The sequence below is a fragment of the Chiloscyllium punctatum genome, chromosome 20 (genome assembly GCF_047496795.1).
Source record: "Chiloscyllium punctatum isolate Juve2018m chromosome 20, sChiPun1.3, whole genome shotgun sequence".
Taxonomy (NCBI): domain Eukaryota; kingdom Metazoa; phylum Chordata; class Chondrichthyes; order Orectolobiformes; family Hemiscylliidae; genus Chiloscyllium; species Chiloscyllium punctatum.
The window spans coordinates 35029524-35053530 of record NC_092758.1 but is presented as its reverse complement, the minus strand read 5'-3'; the positions used below and the strand labels follow the sequence as shown (position 1 = coordinate 35053530).

At 39.2% G+C, this 24007-nt stretch overlaps 1 protein-coding gene across 1 annotated transcript in view; it reads right to left on the bottom strand.

The window, feature by feature from the left end:
• Window positions 1-500: 500 nt before the first annotated feature.
• sec24a (SEC24 homolog A, COPII coat complex component) overlaps window positions 501-24007 on the bottom strand; it is a 64232-nt gene continuing 40725 nt past the window's right edge. Inside the window, exons 14-23 of the mRNA XM_072590660.1 lie at window positions 23470-23593; window positions 22511-22669; window positions 22160-22333; window positions 17558-17668; window positions 16517-16701; window positions 11996-12133; window positions 11803-11907; window positions 6583-6675; window positions 5836-5939; window positions 501-2289 (exon numbers count right to left, since the gene is read on the bottom strand). Of these exons, the coding sequence (XP_072446761.1) occupies window positions 2175-2289; window positions 5836-5939; window positions 6583-6675; window positions 11803-11907; window positions 11996-12133; window positions 16517-16701; window positions 17558-17668; window positions 22160-22333; window positions 22511-22669; window positions 23470-23593 (1308 nt within the window). The 3' untranslated portion in view covers window positions 501-2174. The remainder of the gene's footprint in view (window positions 2290-5835; window positions 5940-6582; window positions 6676-11802; window positions 11908-11995; window positions 12134-16516; window positions 16702-17557; window positions 17669-22159; window positions 22334-22510; window positions 22670-23469; window positions 23594-24007) is intronic.

The window sequence follows — 24007 nt, the reverse complement described above, 5'->3', positions numbered from 1 at the left end:
TTAGGTGCAATCCATCCTTTTTGTACAGGTCACTTCTACCCCAAAAAAGAGATTCCAATGATCCAAAAAATGTGAATCCTTCTCCCATGGCTCCTCAGGCCATGCATTCATCTGCTCTATCCTCCTATTCCTGCCCTCACTAGCTTGTAGCACCGGGTGAAATCTAGATATTACTACTCGCGAGGACCTCCTTTTTAAATTCCTGTCTAACTCTAATCTCCCTTCAGAATCTCAACCTTTTCCCTTCCTATGTTGTTGGTTCCAATGTGCACAATGACTTCCTGCTGGCCCCTCTCCCCCTTGAGAATATTCTGCACCCTCTCAAATCTAATTTTGAGATTATTAGTTCAGTATAATTTATTCAATACTGTATTTACTGTCAATAACTCTGGTTAATGTCATGAAATTTCAGACCTCGATAAAACAGCTGCCAACATTCCATTAAAACTAGCCCAAAATACCAATGTGCTCACTAAGACAAAGGTCCATCAGCTGGGATATTTAACTCCAATCTGAATAAGTATTTATTTGGAAAACAGAGTCAGAAAACAGTATTAAATAGGCAAATGAGAAATGCAATTGAACCTTTTGTTTTGAGCCATTTCAAATACAGAAACAGCTAGACTCCAAACAGTGTTTTCTTATTCAACTTCTGTCATTCAAACAAAGTCATTTTCTGTACTGCCAAATTCAGCCATACATTAAGACATTTAGTTTATAGATGGTTTCCAATTGCAAATTATTCCCACAAAGAAAAACAAATTGAGGTACAGTGACCATCACAAACAGTCATCTTTTCATTCATTTCAACATAGTAGCTACAATACTGCTGAGTGCAATGTTATTTTATAATCACATGCTAGAAATATAGCCCCATTCGCACACCCCCAAAAAAGCTAAGGAATTGCACAGCACATCAATATTCAAGGCCTCAGTATTAGAAACTTTTAAGAGAATTAGGATTTAATTTGTTACAATTTTATACACTACTTTACAAAATGCAATTTACTATTTACAGATTACATTTCATAGTGTATGGACTTTCAAATGAATATTTGTGGTCCCAGATACTGTTACAGCAGGTTTTGCAGCATCAACTTGTTCACTAATTTAAACAATTTTGTATTAAAAAGCATGTCTGTAAAATACATATGTCCCAATGATTTCAAAAGTTTTTGTCTCTTCAAGTAGAAATACCAGACATGGCAGGCAATGTTACAGACTCTGCCTATTAGCATATTAGAATCATTCAAACTTAAATATCAAGACAAATTTAAAAAGGTGATGCACATGATACTCCAAGCACAAAGATGTGGTAATATTAGCAATACAGCAACAACAATATAAATCACACTTTACCATATGTTGTGAATTACATAAATAAGTCACTTTTGCATAAATCTGTATTTTCCTAGTAAAAAAAGGAGAAACTAGAAAAATATAGCAAATTTAAGATAATGTTACATTGAACATGGTCATATTTAGCTGATTCAAGACCAGGCACAATGATACAGGAGAAGCAATTACAGATGACAAGACCAGAATCTATAAACGACTCCATCAGCATATAAGATTACAAACAATGACTTCAAGTCTGCCCTGTCATCCTAAATTGCCAGGTGTAAAGACCACATGTACAGAAATAGTGATAAAATGTCACTGTTACATGGTGTGTCCTTCACAAGCATTTCTTGTAGTACTGTCTGTTCTTTGGAGGGCGGGGAAGAGGAGCAGACATTGAACCATCGCTCGATTTGAAATCAAAAGTTTACACCAAATTAGACAGTGATGATTTCCTCTAGTTTCCACAGCTTTTACTACAGAATATTTGAACCATGCTTACATCCGTGTGTGACATTTAAAAAAGCCCACACTCCCAAAAGTAGAAACCCAAAAATCTCATGAACAGAACTGGTACACCTAGGTTTTCACAACTGTACGCAGCTAGATTTAACATAAAATGGCTTCATTCTATTTATAATGCTTTTCTCATCCAACCTATTAAAAGTTTCCATACTGTGTGGAAATTGAGATTGGCTCAATGAAAGCTAGAATATGCTTGATTTACAAGGATACCAATATTTAATTATTCTATTAAGCATTTATAAATACTGGTACCCTTGTACCAACATGAGCTGTCTCCACCCAGCAGAAGCTTGCATTTCTTTTGTGGATCATTTGTTCACTTGCTGTTGTACATGAAGTAGGAACTCATAATAAGACAATGCTGACTCTGTCCGATCTTCAACCATGTTCTGTAGGAAGCTGGCTTTAAGAGGACTTTCATCCCTGTGCCAAGGAAACAAGTGCAACATCTCCATTACTAATGGTATTTTGAACTTTTTATACATGTTAACACTTAAATAGAATTTAGGGAAGTGTTAAGACATAAGCAAATAACATTTCAAACATCAGCTTAAAAAAAATAGGCATCTTAATAGTTAGATTGGACCAAAAAAAATGAAAAAGGTCTCCGTTCACCTTCTACCATTTGAGTAGCTACAAAACACGTATTATTTCTTATTCAGTCCTGTAAGCCATTGGCAAAATCAAAATGAGCTATTGCATTTCAGGAGGACAAAATAAATTAAAATTTGAACTCTAAATTGGCATAAGATGCAAATTTGTGACATTTTCTAGTTTCAGAAATTTTCTGCTGTAATAAAAGAATTGCAAGTATCCTTAACTATCTGAATTCAACAGTGTATGTACTGCATGCTTCAAAGATGCATTCAGAGCACACGACATTGCTTCTTTTTGAAATTCAAACCTCGTAAATCTCAAGACATGACACCTCTTGGCTCTACTCAAAACTCTTCAAAAGCTTTATCCAGCTGCCACTTACTTTGAAACAAAGTTGTAAATGGCATATAAAATAGCACTTTTTTAATATTCAAGTTTAGTGCAAGATATGCTAAAACAGAAGTGGGAATGTTGTTCAAAACATTATCAATTACTCACTTTAGAGTTGTTGTTATAAACACACAAAATGTAGAAAGCATTTTAGTCTCAAGAGTAAGGCTTAAATTTTTGTATTCCTGAAAAGTTCTTTAATGTACCAGGTATTAATTTCTTTTGCAGCTTGGAGGAACCTTCTGTATTTAACACAAATGATTGCATACATTGGTTTTACATAAAATTGTCAGTGAAAGTCAAATGTAATAGGAATTCTGTTCTTTTCCCCTCCTGGAAAAGGCATTTAAATAATTGCCCATTCCTAGTTGCTCTTGATGAGACCATGGAGGTCTCACCTTAAATTGCTGCAGTTCATGTGTTGAGGAATCCCATAATCCTGTTAGGAAGGCAGGAAGCTGATAATGGAAAGAATGAAAAATCAGGTAAGGGTGCATGCAACTTTGGAGGCTCCCATGCACTCATTGCCATTGCTTTTTAATATAATAGAGGTCACAGGTAGGGGAGGGTAGTGGTCTGAAGCAACAGATTCTGCAACGGTATACAATGTAGCCACTGTTGATGGACAAAGGGAGATGTTTAGACTTGGCTGGTGCCAATTAAGCAAACTGCTTAGTCTTAATGGCATTCAGTTCTGTGTAGCTACTGCTGGAGACAACTGTTTTCAATCAGAGTAATTCCTCACTCTTTTTACTTATGTCTTATAGAATGGTGAAACCGAGGATGATTAGTGAGTCGAATACCCAGTCCTGTGAATATCCCTTTCTGAAAATATTGTCAACACTTCACCAACCCTATCCTACTCATTTCACAAAGGCTGCCTGGTAAAAGTTACCATGAAGGTTTGTGATAGTAGTTACTACTCTCCCGAAATTCCCTTCAGCTTTGTGGTTTTCAACACAACCAATTTTCAACATCTTCCACTGCATCGATTTTACGTGCACCAATATAAACATAACCACAGCACAGGCTGCAATAGTTTCCTTTCCTGCAGCTAGGATTACCAAGAATAATTTAAGTTCTACTCTTAGCTTTCTCCTGTTCCTCAGTGGCATTTGCCATATGCAAACTATGATCTGTTCTGTGCCAAGATCTCAACACTGCCAAGCATTATTTGCAGCACCAGTCTGGAGGGCTGAGAGGGGCTAGAGGAAAGTCACATACTTTGGAGTATAAACATACAAGCAACTTTGCTGAGTCAATCATCCCAAATAAACCTATCGTTTATATATTTTTTAAAAATGTTGCTTAAGTCCAGCACTTTATCTCTCATCCTGAATTGCCCTTGAGAGGGTAGAGCTAAGTTACTAACTTAACTACTGCAGGCTGTGATGCAGCTACCTCCTCAGCACTGTTATGGGGAAGACTTCCCCATCACTGACTCAATGATGAAAGCACAGTGATTTCAAAGCCTGGAATTGGCAGGGGTGGGGGGAGGGGGGGGGGGCGCGGAATAGTAATTGAAATCAGGGAAATTTCATTAGATCAGAATCAAAAGTTTCCAGTGGCAACTACTGTGATAAAAGGAAACTAAAAGAGCAGGTAGGTGTGACTGTTTACCACAGTAAAAGCCTTTGAGCATACAGCACGAGGTAACCAGAGTGTTCACAGTGGGACTAAACCATTTAACTGAACAGACAGTTCTCAAGTACCTATCTGAATCAGTTAGTTTCAAGTACTTTGCAATGAATTGATTACTGCACCCTATAAATTCTAGACATTTTAATGAACTGATAACTACATCCTTTAAATGTTAAACCTTTTAATGTATTGATAATTGCGTCCTGAAAATGTTCATCATATTAATGAGTTGTCTATTAAGATATGGTTAAAAATCATGCATCAGGCTATAGTCCAACAGGTTTATTGGAAATACAAGCTTTCAGAGGACTGCTCCTTCGCAAGCTAGCAACCTGACAAAGGAGCAGTGCTCTGAAAGTCAGTGCTTCCAAATAGGCCTGTTGGACTATAACCTGATGTCATGTGATTTTTAACTTTGTCCATCCTAGTCCAAAGCTGGCACCTCCACATCATGTTAAGATATGGTCTAAGAAAGCCCCTTTTCCACTCAATGCTGTAGCTTGTAGCTTAGAAACCTGTAATAGCAAGTTCTCTGAATAAAGGCAACTGAAAGCCATTTTATCATCTGACTCTCACTTGAGTTCACAGTCTAAAAATGGTGTTTAACTTGGAGGGAAACGTGCCCACATACTTACACATCTGTTGCCTTTGGTATTCAATGCATTAGGATGCAATCAGTTTGGCAGGTGTTATCAAAGCATGCGTGAACTGCTGCAACAGGTAGCACACACTGCAGCCAGAGTGCCAGCGATAGAGGAGTTACAGATGTTAATCAAGTCAGATAATTAACGTGGGTGATGGCCAATTTGAGTATTGCACATTTGAAGTAAGGTTTATTTCTTTAAAACTAAATGAGGTGCATGAAAAACTGATCAACAAAAAGCTAGGAAGGTATCAGAATTGGGAGGTTATACTTGAGAAGATAGATCAAAATCAGAAAATAAACTGAACAGATTTCGTTCCAAAAAGATGACAGTGTAACCTGACAGCAATCTTTTAGAACATGAAAGAGTTTAAAAAGGTAGCTACATGGAACGCATTTCTACTGTAGAAGAATAGAACTGAGAGGCCGTAGGTTTATGAACAATTAATAAACACAATGAGAATTCAGCAGAAACTTCAAGATTTGAATTGTGGTTAGCATGTGAAATTCACAATTGAGCCATTGGTTATTAGCAAAGATATACATAAAGGGAAGCTAGATAAGTACAAGAGAGATAAAGAAAAATATTGATGCTTTAGGAGAATTGCAACAATCTTGTGTGGACCAACATTAACATGTTCACTAAATAGGTTTGGTCTGTAAACACTTGTCAACTTGTAATAAAATACAAAACTTACTTAATTACATGGAGTATAGGAAAAAATGGTCTTTGCTCTCGCAACCAGGAGATGAAAGCTCTAGTTCGCTCAGATTCAGCAGTGTCCAGCTCTGGAAGCTGTATCTGTTCAGTTGAGATAAACAGAGATAATTTAAAAATATATCAAAAATAACACTAATGACATATTAAAACATGAAAGAATTAATGAAAATTAAACCCATTGCGGCAGATAGTGAAATATGAATTTAGTAAAAATCTGGAATTAAAAGCTAGCCTAATGGAGACCATGGGACCATTGCTGATTCTCATAAATAACTATCTAGTTCACTACTGTATATTAGGGAAGGAAAACTGTATCCTTACCTAGTCTGGCCTACATGCAACCCCAGACCCACCAAAAATGCAGTTCACTCAAATGATCCTCTGAAATAGCTTACAGCAAGCCAATCAGCTCAAGGGCAATTACAGGTTGCTAAAAGTAAAAGTTACCACAGCTCAAGAGGACCATTGAACATTGGATAGGCAAGAAATGCTGACATAGCCAGTGCTACTAAATCCCACAAAACTTAAAATTTGGAAAGATACATTGACATTCTGACAACAGTTCAAACCTAGGCAATCAAGAGCTACATATTATGAAAGAGGTACTGTCAATTGAAGATACTTGCAATTATACCACATCTTCAACTTAGAAACAAATAATTAAGCACCACGGACACACAAGGAAGACATTTTATTTGTAAAGTTTATTATGTCCTACACCTACCATGTTTTGTGGTATGGAAAGGTAACTGGAAGCACCAAGAACTTTGCTCACAAAGTTTGGACAACATTTCTTTCCAAGCCAAAGATAGAAAGCCTGAAAGAGACAAGTTTTTTTTAAAAAAAGAAAAGATACCGATTGAAAATTAACTTCAAGCTATAAATGCAACAATGTGAGCGATCTCATCATTCTTGACCTAAACTTATGAGCGTCTAACACAGGCTGATAAAACTAATATCAGATAAAGAGTTCTTGATGAAGTTTGTCTGGACCAATTTTAGATGAAGACTTTCAAGTGACATGAATCTTTATAAACACAGCTTGCTCAGATGCACAAACAAAAAATGAAAATACTCCCACCTAAGCAACAGAGTGCATGAGATTTCATTAGAGACACGTAACTTGATAAAAAGTCCAATTTTCCACAGGACAAAACTCGACTGACCAGGTGAAATCTGTTCAATTAGTGTTTTCTCCACCTTAACTAGCACAAAAATGCTTTCTTAATAAAAAGCCTACTGATCCTTCTATGATGCTCTGTACTGTAAAACTGTGCAAGCTGAAACACAATGCTTAAAATCAGTTTTACTACTAGTACATTTTCGCTGAAAGCATATTTACTACTATCCAAATATAACAACTTCCCCGAGCATAATTATTCAAAACAGATTTGCAATTTGGTGAAAAGTACGGATTTCAATATGGATCTGAAATTTTTGCAACAGTTTTCAGTGCACTTAGGATCAACAAGTAACCCTTCAAGCCAACACTAAAGGCAATGTTTAGAATCCCTCTCAGATCACATGTATACAAAAATGGCTCAATTCTGGTCTAAACTCTCAATATGGAACCTAAAGCCTGTAATTCTTTACAGTGCAACTACAATGTAAAGCATTTCCGAAATGAAAGACACTAAATAGTAACGCAAACAAATATCAGATAATTGTTGCTTTATGAAGGGTCACATGTGCAAAATCTGCATGAGTTTTGCTTGTGAGATCACTTCAAAGTGGATTGGAGGGACATAGGGTTGTGGTATATAAAAAGGTATTTAATAAATTTGCGATGTTTTCAATAAAATGCATACGCAAATTGTGGGCATCACTTGCCGGTTCAGCGTTTATTGTCCATCCCAGATTGCCCGGCAGGTGGTGTTCAGCTATCTTTTTGAATCAGTGGTATGAGTCCAGTTGGTATTGGTATACCCACCAGGCTGCCGGGGATGGAGTTAATGAAAAAGGTGTATATTTCCAAGCCAAGATGGTGAATGGCTTTGAGGGGAACTTATGTCCCCACAGATGTGTAGTCTGTTTGGATGGCGGAGATCATGAGTTTGAAAAGTGCTGTCGAAGGAGCTCTGGTGAATTATTGCAGTGCATTTTGGATATGATACACACTACTGCTACCGAGTAGTAGTGGAGGAGGGAGTGAATTTTTGTGAACATGGTGCCAAGTGGGCTGCTTCCTTATGGCGTCAAACTACTTCAGTGCAGTTGCATCCATCTAGATAAGCAGGGAAAATTCAGTCATATTCCAGACTTGTGCATTGGAGACAGTGGAGAGGTTTTGGGGGACCAGCTGGTGAGTTACTCTCTGGAAGCATTTCAGCTTCTGTCCTGTTCTTGTAGCCACAGTATTTACATAGCTAATGCAGTTCAGTTTTTAGTCAATAGTAACTCCCAGGATATTGATATTGGACATTCAATAAGTGCATTGCTATCCAACGTCAATGTTGATAGCTAGATTCATTCTTGTTGGAGGAGATGGTCATTGCCTGACTCTTATATGGCACAAATGTGGCTTGTTACTTGTTGGCCCGAACCTCGATATTGTCCAGGTTTTTGCACCATTTGAAGATGGACAGCTGATGGGTCACAAATGTGCTGAATACTGTGCAATCAACAACATTACAACTTCTGACAATATGACCATGGGAAGATTATTGCTGAAGCACCTGAAGATGATTGGGCCTACGACACTACCAGAAGGAACTGCTGCAGAGATATCCTGGAGCTCAGATGACAGATTACCAATGACGACAATCATCTTTCTTTGTGCTGGATAGGATTCTAACTAGATGAGACTCCTTTACTCACCTGAATTCCCATGGACTCCAATTTTGCTAGTGATCCATGATAACATACTCAGGCAATCACACTCACCTCACCGCTGGGAATTCAGCTCTTTTGCCTATGTTTGAACCAAGGCCGTAGTGGCCCTGGAGGAACCCAAACAGAGTATCTGTAAGCAGGTTACTGCTAAGCAGCTACTGCTTGACAGCACTATTGATAACCTCTTCCCTATCCTGACTGATAATCGAAAACAGACTGATGGGACAGTAATTGGCCAGGTTGAATTTTTCCTGCTATATGTTTACAAGGCATAACTGCATGACTTTCCAGACCGTCAGGTAGATATCAATGCATAGCTATACTGAAACAACTTGGATAGGGGCACGACAAGTCCTCAGGCACAAGTCTTCAGTACTATTGCCAGTATTTAATGCTTTTAGTTGTTTCTACTAACACCTGGAGTGAATTGGCTGAAGACTGGCATCTGCAAAGCGGAGGATCTCCAGAGAAAGCAGAGGTGGAACATCCAACTCAGTTGGCCTGAGACATTGCGAAGATCCAGAATCAATGTTGAGAACTCCCAGATGTGTAACACTGTCGCCATCTATGCTGGGACAGGGATGGCAGTGTTGTTGTCGCCTGGAAAATTGGCCGCAAGACAAAGTTTTGAGCATAATTATGGTGAGGTTGTGCTGGGCATCTCCAACTTTAAGAATGTGGATATTTAATTGTCCACCACTCTTCATGATAGGTTGTGCCAAGATTGCAGAGCTTAGATCTGATCAGTTGGTTGTGGAATCCCTTAGCTGCATCTGTAGCTTCAAAATGACAACAATTCATTTTTAGGTTTGTCTGGCACCGCTGATGTACCTTCCTGCACTTTTCACTGAACTAGAGTTGATCCCGTCTTGGGCAGAGTGGGACTCGCCATGCCATGACATTGTAAACAGTCTGCACAATTGTGCTGATGGCAAACGGTATCTCATGGATGCCCAGTTGAGTTGCTAAATCTATTAGAAGAAGTCTACAAATTTGTCAGGTAATAATGCCACAACACAATGGAAAGATATACTTAAATCAGAAGTCGGGATTTCAACTCCACAAGGAGACTCTATTGCAGGCCGATTGATAAGTGTGAGACCAGATTACTTTTTCTCTTGTCTGTTCCTTCACCACCTGGTGCAGATCCAGTCTAGGAAGAAGGTCCTTTAGGATTCAGAAAAAGTCAGTCAGTTGTGGTGCCAACAAGCTACTCTATGATGGACACTGAACACTGTTACCCAGAGTATATTCTGTATCCTTGTCACCTTCAATGCTTCCTCTAAGTGATGTTCAACAAGGAGGAGTACTGATTCATCAGATGAGGGGCTGCAGTATATAATCATTAGCAGGTTTCCTTGCACACATTTGACTTGATGGCCCAAGACATCATCAGAGGCCCAGAATCAATGCTGAGAACTCCCAGGGCAACTCCCACCAGACTTGTCAAACAATGCTGCCACCTATGCTGGGATAGGGACACTGATGATGTTGTCTGAGAAATGATTTCTGAGCATAATTATGGTGAAGTTGTAATCTAAAAGACAGCTATCTAATTTTGGCATGGGTGAAAGGTTTATTCAAGTTTGCCATTGATCTATCTGGTGCCGAAGTTAATGCGAGTTAGACCACGTTTCCTTCTCTTCATAGCATTCATAGTGGGATTCAAACTTAAGTCCAGCTTTTCACCACGTACTTCAGTGACTTGAATGGATAGAGATCCATTTGCAAATGTAATGATACTACAATAAGTAACCAAATTATGTTGAAAGGATCAGGAAATTGCAAAGGAACCCAAATGAGTGGGAAAAAAGTTAGATAGATTTCAACGTTGGAAACTGAAAGATTTTCCACTTTTGATTTGAGCCAAATGTGACAATTTACTTGGAGCTGTGGGGGTGCAAAAGTATTTTGTAGGCACCCATATAATTAAAAATGTGTGCAGAATTACAGAGTAAACAAAAAGGTCCAGTACTATCATATTGATTACCTCAAGAGTACTGGAGTACAAAAAAAAAACGAAGTGATGCTTCTACGATAAATCGTAGTCACACCTTATCAAGTGCTGAGAGGTACTATCTAGGTACTATCCAATTTGAGCACAGAATCTCAGGAGGTATTAGCAGAGTAAAAATTCACTCAAATTTTCAGGATTTTAAAGGCTTAAAATATTAGATCAGGTTGCACAAACTTGGTTGGTATGCCCTAGAATGCTGATCATAAATTCTACAATTAGATCATGCCAAAATCTTTAGTACTATAGATACAGTCAAACAATTTTATCTGTTGGGATAAGCCAGAACAAGAGGGCTTAACTTGTGGTTACTATTAGGATATTGAGGCGCGAATTCAGGCAGCATATTTTCATACATCTGACTTGAATGGTGGTCTAATTGATGTCAATACTTCAGTCAATTGAATTTTGCTTAGTAAGACTGAATGGAATTTGGGTACAGATTTACTTGAATGGCTAAACAAGTTTGGTTGGTGGGGGGGGGGGGGGGGGGGGGGGGGGAGGAGGAGGAGCGGGGGGGGTTGGTGGAGGGAGCTAATTGGCTTATAATTCTTTCAAACAGGCCAAGTCACTTGGATCCTGTAAATGCTCAGGCAATATTTATTCAACAGAATAAAAAAAATGTGAAAACTTTTGATTCCTTCAATACTTCTAAGCAATAGTATTTGGTTAATCTTCCATTAACACTCATGTTTAGATGATGGGACAAATCAAAGAAACCGCTCAGCAGCACAAGCAGACTTATGGAAATTGTCCAGCATGCCAGTAAAAATTAGTTATTGCCATTACCACCCACAACACACTCTGACCCAAATCAATTTCTATGCCAAACACTATGATTATAACAACCATCTATGGTTGACTTAACACATCATTATTGAAACCATATACTGTATCAGCTATACCCAGGAAGCCTGGAAGAAAGTAATGATCAAGATACCTTAAAATCTGTGACTTTTAGTGCCTGGCCTCAATAAGAAAATACTTCAAGTGCTGCATTGGTAAATCATAAGTAACAGCAAATTCCTAAAACCAACCATGTTTGTTGAATAGAACACAAATGAAATTGGAGAATAAAAATATAACAATATCACTTACAGTGCCAGCATCCATTAAGAAGGCACCATCCCTGCTTAGTTTCTCTACAGACAGCTGGAGAATTGGTGGCTGAGGTATGGTTTTATCATTAATGTTAATGGATCCCTGCAATAAAAAGCAATACATTAAAATGCAGTACAAAGTTGCTCAATATTTTAAGAGTTTAACAAATGGTTCTGTACAAAGGCACTACCTCATCTGACAGATTGTCGATCCTATACAGATTTGGATGAATCATTAGCATGAGGTAAGAAACAGGCTGGTATTTAACTTCACACATGGAAAACACTCGGTCATCTAGTCTTGTACTAGTTCCAGTTCTGAAAGCTTTCTGTAACAAAGACAGACAGTTGTTAACTATTTTAGGCACGGGTGGTAAATAAAAATTTTAGAAAAGGAAATATCTCGATGAGCAACATTTCAACTTCCCATTGTGTAAAATTACAACTTAATATCATGGAAAGTCATGCTCTAATCACTACAAAAAAAACATGAAACTCAGGCAGTCATACTGTAAATTTGGTCAAAGTTGGCACCCTGACACAAAGTGATTTGAAACACAAGCAGGAAGAACAGTTGCATCATTAATTTTTGACACTGCAGTTAACAGAATTGGTTACAGCAATGCTCCAAGTTGACTGTAATTTAGCATTTTCTCAAATATATTTGCATGTTCAGCTTTGGAAAATTCATTCTTTACCATGTCCTACATGTTTGCATTTTTGCAAAGTTTTCTTAAGAGGAAAATCAATTTGATCATCTTCAGTAATGCACAGTAACATTCATTACATGAATTCAATCTAATCAGATTTATCACTGTATTCCATTTCGGCAGACAAGTCTTGCATTAGTTTAAAGGGGCTAACTTTATATGCAGGTGTACTACTTCCAACACAAATATATATTCAACCTTGAAGATACAGCTACAAGTTGAATGCATAAAAGACCAAAAAAGGAGAAAGGTCTTTATTCTGAAATTAATATCCTCGTGTACTGCCAGAATATTTTAAAAAGGTTTGTTCATATCCTGGAGAAGGAAAAAAAAAATTTCCTCCATTTCCTTTTGCAACATCTGACAGTCAGCAAATAAGATTTCCCAAAACTGTAAATGTTTCAAAATCTCAAATTTAAAAAGAGCCGATTGAGCTCCCAAATATTTGACAGGTATGGGTCTACTGATTAGAAGCATCAGTTTACTACAAGCTCTCTTTAGCACTGTAACAAAGTGGAGAATGTCCACAACTATAGACATGCCTCACGTTGGGGACTGCTGTGTTGAGACTACTAAAGCTTGCAAAGAGCTCCTTACCAATCAAATGCAGATGATCACTTCTTGAAGCGACATGATAGCAAAAGGCTTCCTCCAAATCCCAAATGAGTGAGGTCCTGTTTCCTAATCCCATGACCCCATTAGGAAGCACAGCATCTGATCTTTATTGCATTACTTTTTAATGGGAACTTGCTTTACACAAATAAATTGCCTACTTTTCATCAGTAAAATGAAAGTCTATTGTAACATGCCACCACGGCCAACAATTGACAGGACATTATAAAAGGAGTGGATACATGCTCCACATAGCAGAGGTGTGCCATGAAATCCCCATACTATAAAGTGAATCGCAATATATTGATTTGTGCTGAATTGGCCGAAGCCAGTTGCCAACTCGCTGACATCTCTTCCTACTACCATCCCCTTGACCCCATCTCTCATCAAGCCATCACCTCCCAGACCATCACTTCAGGGGATCTCCCATTCACAGGCTGCAGCCTCTGTTCCCCAACCCCACTGCCTGGTTTTACCACTTACTCAAGATCCATAAACTTGACTGCCCCGCTCGACTGTCTCCACCCGCCCCTGCCCCACCGAACTCATCCCCTTATGTCTCAACTTTGTCTTGTTCCCCTTGATCCATGATCTCCCCACATACATCTGGGACACCAACCAGACCCTCTACCTCCTCCATGACTTTTGATTCTCCAGCCCCCAACACCTCATCTTCACTACAGACATCCAGTCCTTATACACCTCCATCCCCCATGACGAAGGCGTACAAGCCCTCTTTCTTCCTCTCCACCGACCCAGCCAGGCCCCCTCTGACACATGCGATTGGCGGAACTGGTCCTCACCCTGAACAACAACTTTGAGTCGTCTCACTTCCTACAGACAAGAGCAGCAGCAATGGGCACCCACATAGGCCCCAGCTATGCCTGCTATGTGGAAAAGTCTACTTGGTTACATCAGCACCATTCCAAACCTTTTCTTTGGCTACTTTGATTATATTGGCTTCAGTTCGTGCTCCCATGAAGAGGTTGAACAGTTCACCAACTTCAATACTTTCCACCCTAATCTCAAATTCACATGGACCATCTCAGAAACCTCCCTCCCTTTCCTGGAACATGGTCTCTGGTGACCAACTCAACAATGACACCTCCTCCAACCCCACTTCCTGTAAAAATGTGATCCCTATTTCCCCTCAACCCCTCGGCCATATCTGCTCCCAGGAGGAGGAATTCCACTTCAAGACATCCCAAATGGCCTCCTATTTCAAGAACTGCAATGTCCCCCCTCAGGTGATCACCGTTGCCCTCCAGCACATCATCTCTACCTCCCGCACCTCTGCGCTTGGACCCCACCCCCCCAACTGCAACAAGGATAGAACTCTCTTCATGCTCACATTCCACCCAGTCAATCTCCAGATACAGCGCTTTATCCTCTGCCGTTTTCGCCACCTAAAGTTAGACCCACCAACAAAAATATATTTCCTGCCCCACCCCTACCTGCGTTCCACAAAGACCATTCCCTCTCATTAGGTCCACACTTCCCACCAACCCACGACCAACACCTGGCAACTTGCCCTGTGCCCACACCTCCATCTAAGACCATAAAGTCGTAGGGTCATAGAGATGTACAGCATAGAAACAGACCCTTTGGTCCAACCCATCCATGCCGACCAGATACCCCAACTCAATCTAGTCCCACCTGCCAGCACCCACATTCACTTCCATAACTCATGCAAAATTGCCCTTAAAAAAAAGTGTTCCCAAACAATTCTATTTAATCCCAATTTATACACTAATTATCTATTGTCATGGTAAGTTAAAGACAGTGCTATAACGTACATTTGCAAGTCAGAGGAGTGCAGACAATGGGCATTTTGAGTTCAATAGAAGTCAGTGAAGATACATTTTCTGCTATTTCATTCTGAATTTTAAACCCTTTTGAAAGGATCCTTTTAAAATTAGGCGGAGATTTTCCTGCACATCCTCCCATCTCATTTACCATGTTGGTTGCTCTCAACATGGTCTCGTCTACATTGAGTAGACGGAGCGCCAACTCACGGTGCAGTGCAGGGAACACCCCTGGTCCGCACACATCAACGAACCCCACCGCCCTATGGCCAACCACTTCAACTCCCCTCACACTCCCCGAAGGCCATGCAAATCCTGGGCCGCCTCCACCTCCAAATCAAAACCATTCACCATCTAGAGGGAGAATACCTCATTTTCTGCCTCGGGACCCAACAACCACATGGCATCAACATTGACTTCGCCAGTTTTCAAATCTCCCCAACTCCACCTCATCGCAGATTAAATCCTCTAACTTGACACCGCCCTCTTGACCTGACCTACCTGTCCATATTTCTTTCCCCCATCCACTCTACCCTCCCCAACATCCAATCACAATCAGTTCCTACCTGCATCCACCTATCGCCATCCTCCCTACTTTCCCGCCAGCTTTCACACTTTACAACCACTGAAAACAGCAAACACGTAAGCACTGTCTAAAAGCTTTGATTGGTTTCAAGCTTCAATTTCTCTAGATGTCTCCCACTCTCCACCTTCCATGCATAAATATATGAAGTTGCCCTAAACAGCCAAGTGCTACTCACCACCTTCACCGACCTGCATTGATCCCAATGCACAGAATGGTAAATCTTCATTCACACCTTCAAATTCTTTCAAAGCCTAAGGCAACCCATTTCTGGCGACAGCCTCACCTCGGATTAACATCACTCTCATCCATTCTATCTTCAGTGTCGAGAATTTGCACACCAGCTTATTCTCCGAATTAGTTAAGGAATTGAAGTAGCATCTTTATACATATTTTTACACTTTTAATGATGGAGATACATACTATGAAAATGCTCCTCTGAGCCCTAAGCATCTCAGTTTGTCTATTCCTAGTAACGGAGTACAAATGAAATCCTTGTGCCATGTGCATACAATTAAACATTCAACTAATGCAAAACTGACAACTATCTCTGGAAAACTAATTGCTCTTCTGCTTAGCTATTTTTGAGAAGATTTCTGAAAAACCATTAACTTGATTCAATCAAGTTTTCAATCAATTCCCATAATGTTTCTGCCATCAATGCAATATACATCTTCACTATTTATTGTTTAATCTCTTCTCACATTCAAGAGTCATGGGATTCTTTTCAATTTGTTATGCAAGTGTAGTTATGACTGAGACAGCCATCAGATCTGAATCAGTAGGGGCAGTATGTCTTCTTGATAGGTAAGAGATGTTGGGGTGAAAGGGGAAAAAAGTAGCATCATGGAAAAGACTAGGCTTTACCCAAATTTGATGGAGCACTTCTATTGGCCCAATCAGAAGTCCATGACAGTAAACATACTGCAAGGAGTTTAAAGAAACATTTAGGCTTGCTATTCCAGGAAAGAAAATATTGCAAGAAATCAAGGTATTCCATACCTGTTTCAATAGGGCTAGCACATAGAGGGGAAACAACCGCAATGAAGAGGGAGTCATTACACCTGGCTGTTGCTGCTGCTGTTGGCTTAAAACTGAAGTACGATAAGTAGAAAGCGAATCAATCACAGCATTAACCAGAGCATCTCTTGCGTCACTCAAACTTGATGAAATTGATCGATCCACAGCTAAATGAAGGAGGAAGCAAGACAGTATTGGAGTCAAAGCAGATATCTTTCATCATCCTACACAAACAGTAGAAATACTATTCTAGTTTGTTCGCAAACAGTAAACTGCAAATGTAATTTCAAGAAAACATTCAACAAACCTCTCCCTACGATTTCACATAAAGACGCAAATAGTAGTGTTGGACAACAAGCCAGTACACTGTCAGAACTGCTCTGCTTTTAGTATATTTATTCCTTAAGCAAATATTTAAAACAGTTGCAGTAAGTATGAAGTTTACAAAAATACCTCAGTGTTAACATTAGGATCATGAAAAAGATCTTCAACTTCTGCTAGAGGGAAAAAAAACTGTACTAATTTCATAAGACAAGCAAGCACTACCTTTTGAATGGGAAAAAATATAATTCACAGTATTATCTATGCACACACTCACTAGTGTCCACATACTCTCAAAAATACGAGAATAAGCCACTAATCTACCTATGATGCTTAGAATCATTTAGCACAGAAGAGGCTCTTTGGCAGTCCAGACTCAATGGACCAAAGCTACAAAAAAAAAATCTACATTAGTCCCATTTTCCAGTTTTAGGCCCTTAGCCTTAAATGTTATGATGTTACTTGTCAGGGAAGTAGGTAGTCTGTACAGTGTAACTATGGTACTGAAAATCTAATGTAACATTTGAAAACTTGAATACTATTAAATGTGGAAATTTATTCAATCTTAACTCCCAAAATTTTAACATCCTGTAAAAAAGGTACTATTACAACTTACCCAAATTAGAATATTTGACACCATCTTTATTTACATGCACATCAAAAATACAATTTTGCAGAAGTTTGGTCAGAATTGAAACATACCCATGCTGGCCAGCAGGCATGTTACAGCCTGAACATCTGCTCCTGCGTAAATGTCTGACAGGGAGTTCACAACAGGTAGACACATGGTATGAACACGAATACGACGTTCACCTGCAAAACAGTTGAGTTTTATTTTTAAATACAAATTTGATTTACTTCCATGCTGTGGACATTAGACCAAAAAAAGTGATTAAACTGCACTCTCTTCCTCTTTGCTATATGAGTGACCATTTGATAACAGTGTGGAGACTAGGGCACAGAGGGTAAGAAACCTGACTGTGAGAATAATGTGGAGTCTAAGATGTTAAAAGTAGACTTTAAAACAATACTTAGAAAACTTACAAAGGTCCAAATAAAGCAGCACAGGGAGCCTAATAGAGTTAAAAGATATGAATTATTGAAGACACAAAGTCGAACTGAAAACCAGATGAAAAGAAAGTGTGTGTATGTTTTGATCTTAACTGCAGTTTTTCAAGGGGGATTTCTTTGGGACAGCTTCTATACACTAGCGATTTGAATATGTTGTGCACTCTCGACATTTCTTCCTTGCTGACAATTATAGGAAGATTGTACTCATTAACTGCAGTTCCACCAATGGTTAATTAGGCCTGCAATCACTAGCACATTCGCCCACAGCAGGTGTATGTGGAGGTGCAGTCACTGCTGGAGACACTTAGATCTATCTTTGTCTCCTTTCTCATTTCATGCTGATTTTTAGCTCATTCAAAAGAAAGTTTGAAAAATTCCAAAAGTAGCATCTCCAAGCATCACAATCAATGTTTAGATCACAACCTGTGCTTTCTACTGGTGTTTGGCAGAGAAAGGCAGATTTCTTCACATAGAAAGCACTTGCAAAGGGCACCTCCGTTCCATTTACCAATAGCTAACTCTCTGCAAAATTGACTTTGCACAGGCAATCTCCTTATGACCTGCACAACACAGTAGGCTTTGCATGAGAATGGAAGTGAAGCTTGTGATGTTGGCAGTTTTCAAGGGCTTCTATGTTTACAATACAGTTCTGTAAACATAACTTGAGGATACTATCGAGTTAGCATTGATGGAATCACTCCAGATAGTTCAGAGCAGGCCAAGAAAACTTATGGAGATTTGTGTGCTGGGTAGGACTATTATGCTTCAAGGTGTGAGGTGCTGCTCTTCATCTAGTAGAGGACAATTTCCACTAAAAAAAAAAGAGGGCATTTATCCAGCTCTTCCATGATAGGCGGTTGTTCGCTGTGTTTAATGGAATTCTCACATACTGTGCATTTGGTGCTGAAAAGAGATAAAGTGTTCAGACCAGCAACCCAGGCTTAACTCGTGGGAGCATGCAGTGTCTCACCAGTGGACCTCCTTAGGAGGTTTTCCAATTCAACATATTGATTCAAAGACAGACTTCAGTGCTTCATAACAGTTTATGTCAACCATCATCAGTATACAGCTCGTTCTTTTCTGTAAATACAATCCATTAGTAATTTTGGATGTTCTTCAGTTGACACGAAAGGTTCCACATGCTTGATGAGGCTGCTTTTTTCCCTTGGCTCACTGAGCCAGGGGAGCCTGATAAGTGGACCTTTTTTGCAAGGTTTGTGAAGGTTTATAGCTCAGGTTGAGGTTTAGGTTTGCTCGCTGACGTTTCATTAACTGGGGGAGAGGGAGAGAGGGTCGTGTCTTTTTGTGGCTAGCTGGTGTTCATGTATCCTGGTGGCCAACTTTCTTCCTGTTTGTCCTACGTAGTGTTTGTGGCAGTCCTTGCATGGAATTTTGTAGATGACGTTGGTTTTGTCCATGGGTTGTACTGAGTTTTTTAAGTTTGTTAATTTTTTGTTTGAGAGTGTTGATGGGTTTGTGTGCTACTAGGATTCCGATGGGGTCTTAGTAGTCTGGCTGTCGCAAAAAGACGCGACCCTCTCTCCCTCATAGCCCTACACACAGATGAAAAAAACCACCATTTCGACTGGGACAACACATCTATCCTGGGACAGGCTAAGCAAAGACATGCCAGAGAATTCAGAGAGGCCTGGCACTCCAACCACAACGCCATAAACAAATGCATAGATCTCGATGCCATCTATCAACCCCTCAGAAAACGAACAGGAAACGACATCACCACAAACCCCAGGAACCCCATCCAGAAGAAAGATATAAATAGAAAGCAGGAGACAACAGCTTCGCTTCACTTGGAGGTCACCAATGATATTACCTAGCCAGGTAATGAAACATCTGGATATCAAACCTCCAGCTCAACGAGCAAACCTACACACTAAAAGTGGACCTTTTTAATGCTAGGTGATCCTGGATTTCCTTGTCATTTCCCTCAAACCAATCCCTAAATCCAATTATGTCTTTGGAAGTATCCACAATTGCTGTTCTCCCAGACCTTTTCTGGAGTGAAATCAGCAGTTCCGATTTGGAGCATTATATTGAAAGTTGCATGCTGCTGGTATTGGTGTTCCAGTCTGGTTAGTACATTTGCTTACATTTATCTCTGCAACGCTACTAACTCAAAAGATGTCTTTGATGGATTGCCTTTAGGTTTGTCCTCGGGTTTAAATTTGGAATAAATCTTCAACTTCAAGTGAACATCAGGTAGTATGACCGTTAGCTCTGGACATGGCCATCTTGTATACGATAATCATTCAGGCAATACTGGTGCACTAACACATACCTGATCAGACACCAATGTTTTGATACATCCACAATTGGCCAGATTTGATCTTTGTTCAAAAAAGGGATTGGTTCTTGAAGCTGCTTTGTTACAGTGCTACAAGAGTAGGCTGCCCCATTGCATTGCACTATCCAAACTCATGGTTTCAATGCAGTCCTTCCCATGCCAGTCTATCACGGTTAACTCTGACACTGAAATCATGAAGGACAAAAAAAATTTCATCCTGGAAGTGTTCAAGGGAATGTCTTCATCAGCTGAGCTAGCCTTCATGGTTGGAGCATGACATTGAAAGTTGCATGCTGCTAGTCTTGGAGGAAGGCCAATGGACATGAAGTGTTCATAATGGCCAGAATTGGAAGTTTAGCAGCAGGTTTTCTTTCTCATGAAGCATATACCAAGGGGTGGTCTTCACCTTAAAAGCTTACTTGACAAATACATGATGCAGTGGGTTTTGTAAGATTGTTTTTTTTTTCAGAGAAGTGAACCTCACTCAGTTTTATTTGATCAATGTTTAATCTGGCTGGTTAGAGCATGGGCTACAAGCGCTGCGTGTTTTTTGGAACAACCATTGTTACCAGGGTCAAGTATTATTTTTGCATTCCAGCAAGCAAGTTTCAGAATCTTTCTTCTTTTCCCACTATTTCAAGTGTGCTTGGACTTTGTGCTTTCTTCTGTTGTAGTTTGGCCACATTAAGAAATGCCAAATCACTAAGGCAAACCAACTGGGTGATGAGATGAGGAATGGTTTAGACCCCTTTCCAACTCAGAAGCAAGCTGTTATCCTTCAAGTAGGCTGCATAGGCACATTGGGTGCTACGAGGTGATGATGTAATCATTCGCTTATCAATGATCAGCATTCTGAGCCACCTCTTGTAGAATTGGAACAGCATCTCCCAGGTGTTGCTTTACACCTATTTTAGGCCAAAGAGTCATGCTGCCTCAGCAAAACACGCCATTTTGCATTACAAGTCTGACTGATTTGGGGACTGGATACTCCAGTAGATAACAAAAAAGGTATTTGCAGTGAATGTATGCACTCAAACTAGATATACTAATTTTGAGGAGCTACGAAGCTTGCACTTGCAGACTCCACTGACGACAGTTCGTTAACTACCTGAAAATATAAACAACTGCACAGCAGCATCTCAACGGGGAAGGAGCAAAATGATAAAGCAATACAGATATGCAAATCACTAAAAACAGCGATGGAGATTAACGATAGCATGCAAAAATAAAACAAATAAGCATTGGGTTCATTTCCAGAAGAATAGAACGGAAATTCTAAGTTCGGTTAAACTTGAATCAAACCTTGGTTGTGCTACATAATTTTGCAGTTATGTAGGCAGCTATGGGAGCATGAAGGAAAAGTCAAAGAAAATTAATTTTGATACCAGAACTGAGAGATTAAATACAATTGTAAAAACTAACAAGCTGAGATTGTTCCTCAGAAAAGAGAAGAACAATGGCGAGCAAGTAGTCTTCAATGTTTAAGAGACATGACATGGCAACCAGAGAACTAGGAAAAGAAAAATGCTGGAAATACTCAACCTCATGTATTCTCTGTGGAGAGAGAAAAAAAAAACTTTAATGGAATTCAGATGAAAGGTCAAAGGCCGAAAGTAGTCACGGCCTTTTCCCACCACAAATGCTCCAGCTCTCATAGGGGAGGGGATGCACACAAAAAATAAGCCACAAATGTAAAAAAGTCACTGATAAATCCACTAGGGAATTCAAAAGAAACTTCTACCTGAAGTATAGTATAAATGCAGAATTCAATACCAAACAGTAGTTGAGGTGAAAGAAATATATATACTTAAGATGCTAGATTAAACACAAGAAACTAATTGGTCTGTGTTTTAACTTGTATGAATTTCTAGACAGCAGTGCTTAAATCAAACACAAAGGCATTTACAGCCAGTATTCTTGCTTATCCTTACCTTTACTTGAAGTATACAATAGGGCAGCTTGAAATGAGACTAGCTGCACATCTACCAGATTCTCCTCTATTGACATCTGCACTGCAAACCCTGCATCAGGATTTATATTCGGCAAGGACAGCAAGTCTGTAGAACGCACAAAGAAGTTCCCATGGAAAGTATGGATGGCGAGACCTGATGAAAAAATTTCAGTATGGGAAATATGGCATCATGTAACAGTTACTGAAATTAACAAACTATCAGGCTAAGTTCAATAGAGGTTTCTTTATCACTCTATGATCACTCTATTGCAGTTTTAATTGTAGACTGAAGGTTGCTAGCAACTAGACAATAATGGTAAGTGGGACTGACCTTTAGTGCATCGTATCCTCATGACTGCTTCAAAACCAATCTTTCGAGTCAAGTAACGCTTCAGGTCTTTCTCAAACTTCTCCACCAGGACAGGATTGTGTTTGTGATGATAGGATGGATAACAGTAAATGCAACCAGCCGAGTACTTTGAAATGCAAGCTGAGAAAACATGAACAATCTGTTTTTTAAATTTTGTTAAAATGGCTTTTGGAAACAAGGATTAAGTACAAGATTAGAGTGAGTGACTAAAAGCTTGACCAATAACATGGACTTTAAAAAGAGCACAGAGATAAATAAGGAAAAAAACTTTTGCAGAGAATGCTACAGTGAGGGCCTTAACAGATGAAGGCATGGTTGATATTGCTAGGCCAATGAGTGCACAAGAGTCTAGAATTAGAGGAATGCAGGACCTAATGAGGTCAAGAGCTGTGAAGGGGGAAAGAAAAGTCATGTACAGATTTGGATAAGATAAAAATTTGATAAGAGAATTAAACATGTTAACAAGGTAAAAATTTTACAACTGAGGCACTGATAGACAGGATGTCAAAACTGCTGAGCAAACACTGCAGCAATCTGAACTCTGGGGGATAGAACACTCATGAGACTTCGACAAGTTTAAGGTCAGAGGAGGTGCAAAATGAATTGTTAGCCATGAGATCTTGTTAAATTTGGAGATAATGTAAGCACAGATGAGGGTATCAAATGCACAGAAGTGGGAGGGGATAGCAATGCATACTCTACTGTAGTCAGACAGTTGTTATTTCATGACAGTGGAAATGGATTCAGAATCTCGAATCAAGGTCAAACAGGGCACTGCAGTTATACAGGTGACAGGAGTGGCAGAATGTATTTTTAGAATTAAACAAAAGTTTTACAAAACTTCCTTGTTAATACAGTTACAATACAACGTACTTTAATTGTTAATTCACATACTGTAAACTCTAGTCTTTCTTACTTACTTAGTGATGCTAAATCAGAATATTGACCATTCAACATGAAGAGGTCCACTGCTATCTGCTGTCCTGAACAGTCCAGGGCAAGCTTCTTGTAGAAATCAATGGCTGGAGAAAGATGCTGAACATCCTAATTTTTTAAAAGAAAAAAAACTTTAAAAAGAAATGCACTTAATGCTTGCATTATCAAATTTAATAAGAGCTACCAGCTTCAGAAATAATCTAAACAGCCACTCTGCAAAATGAGTCATTAATATGTTTTATCTGTAATCTTCCAATAATTTAAGTTACTGCATACCATATTCACGAAAACCATTGGAAGAAATACAATGTAGCTAATGTGAGGACTCCAAAGTTCTCATTCAGGTTTACATGGGACAGGGAAACAACAGAAACTTGCATTTTTAAATTCACAGAAATAGCTCATATTTACCATCAAAAATATGCCCCTGAAGATCAATTTTCTACTTTGGCTATGGACTACTCAGTTATGAAGAGGGAACATAATTAAGAATTGATAAAAATTAAAATTACCTGAAACCAT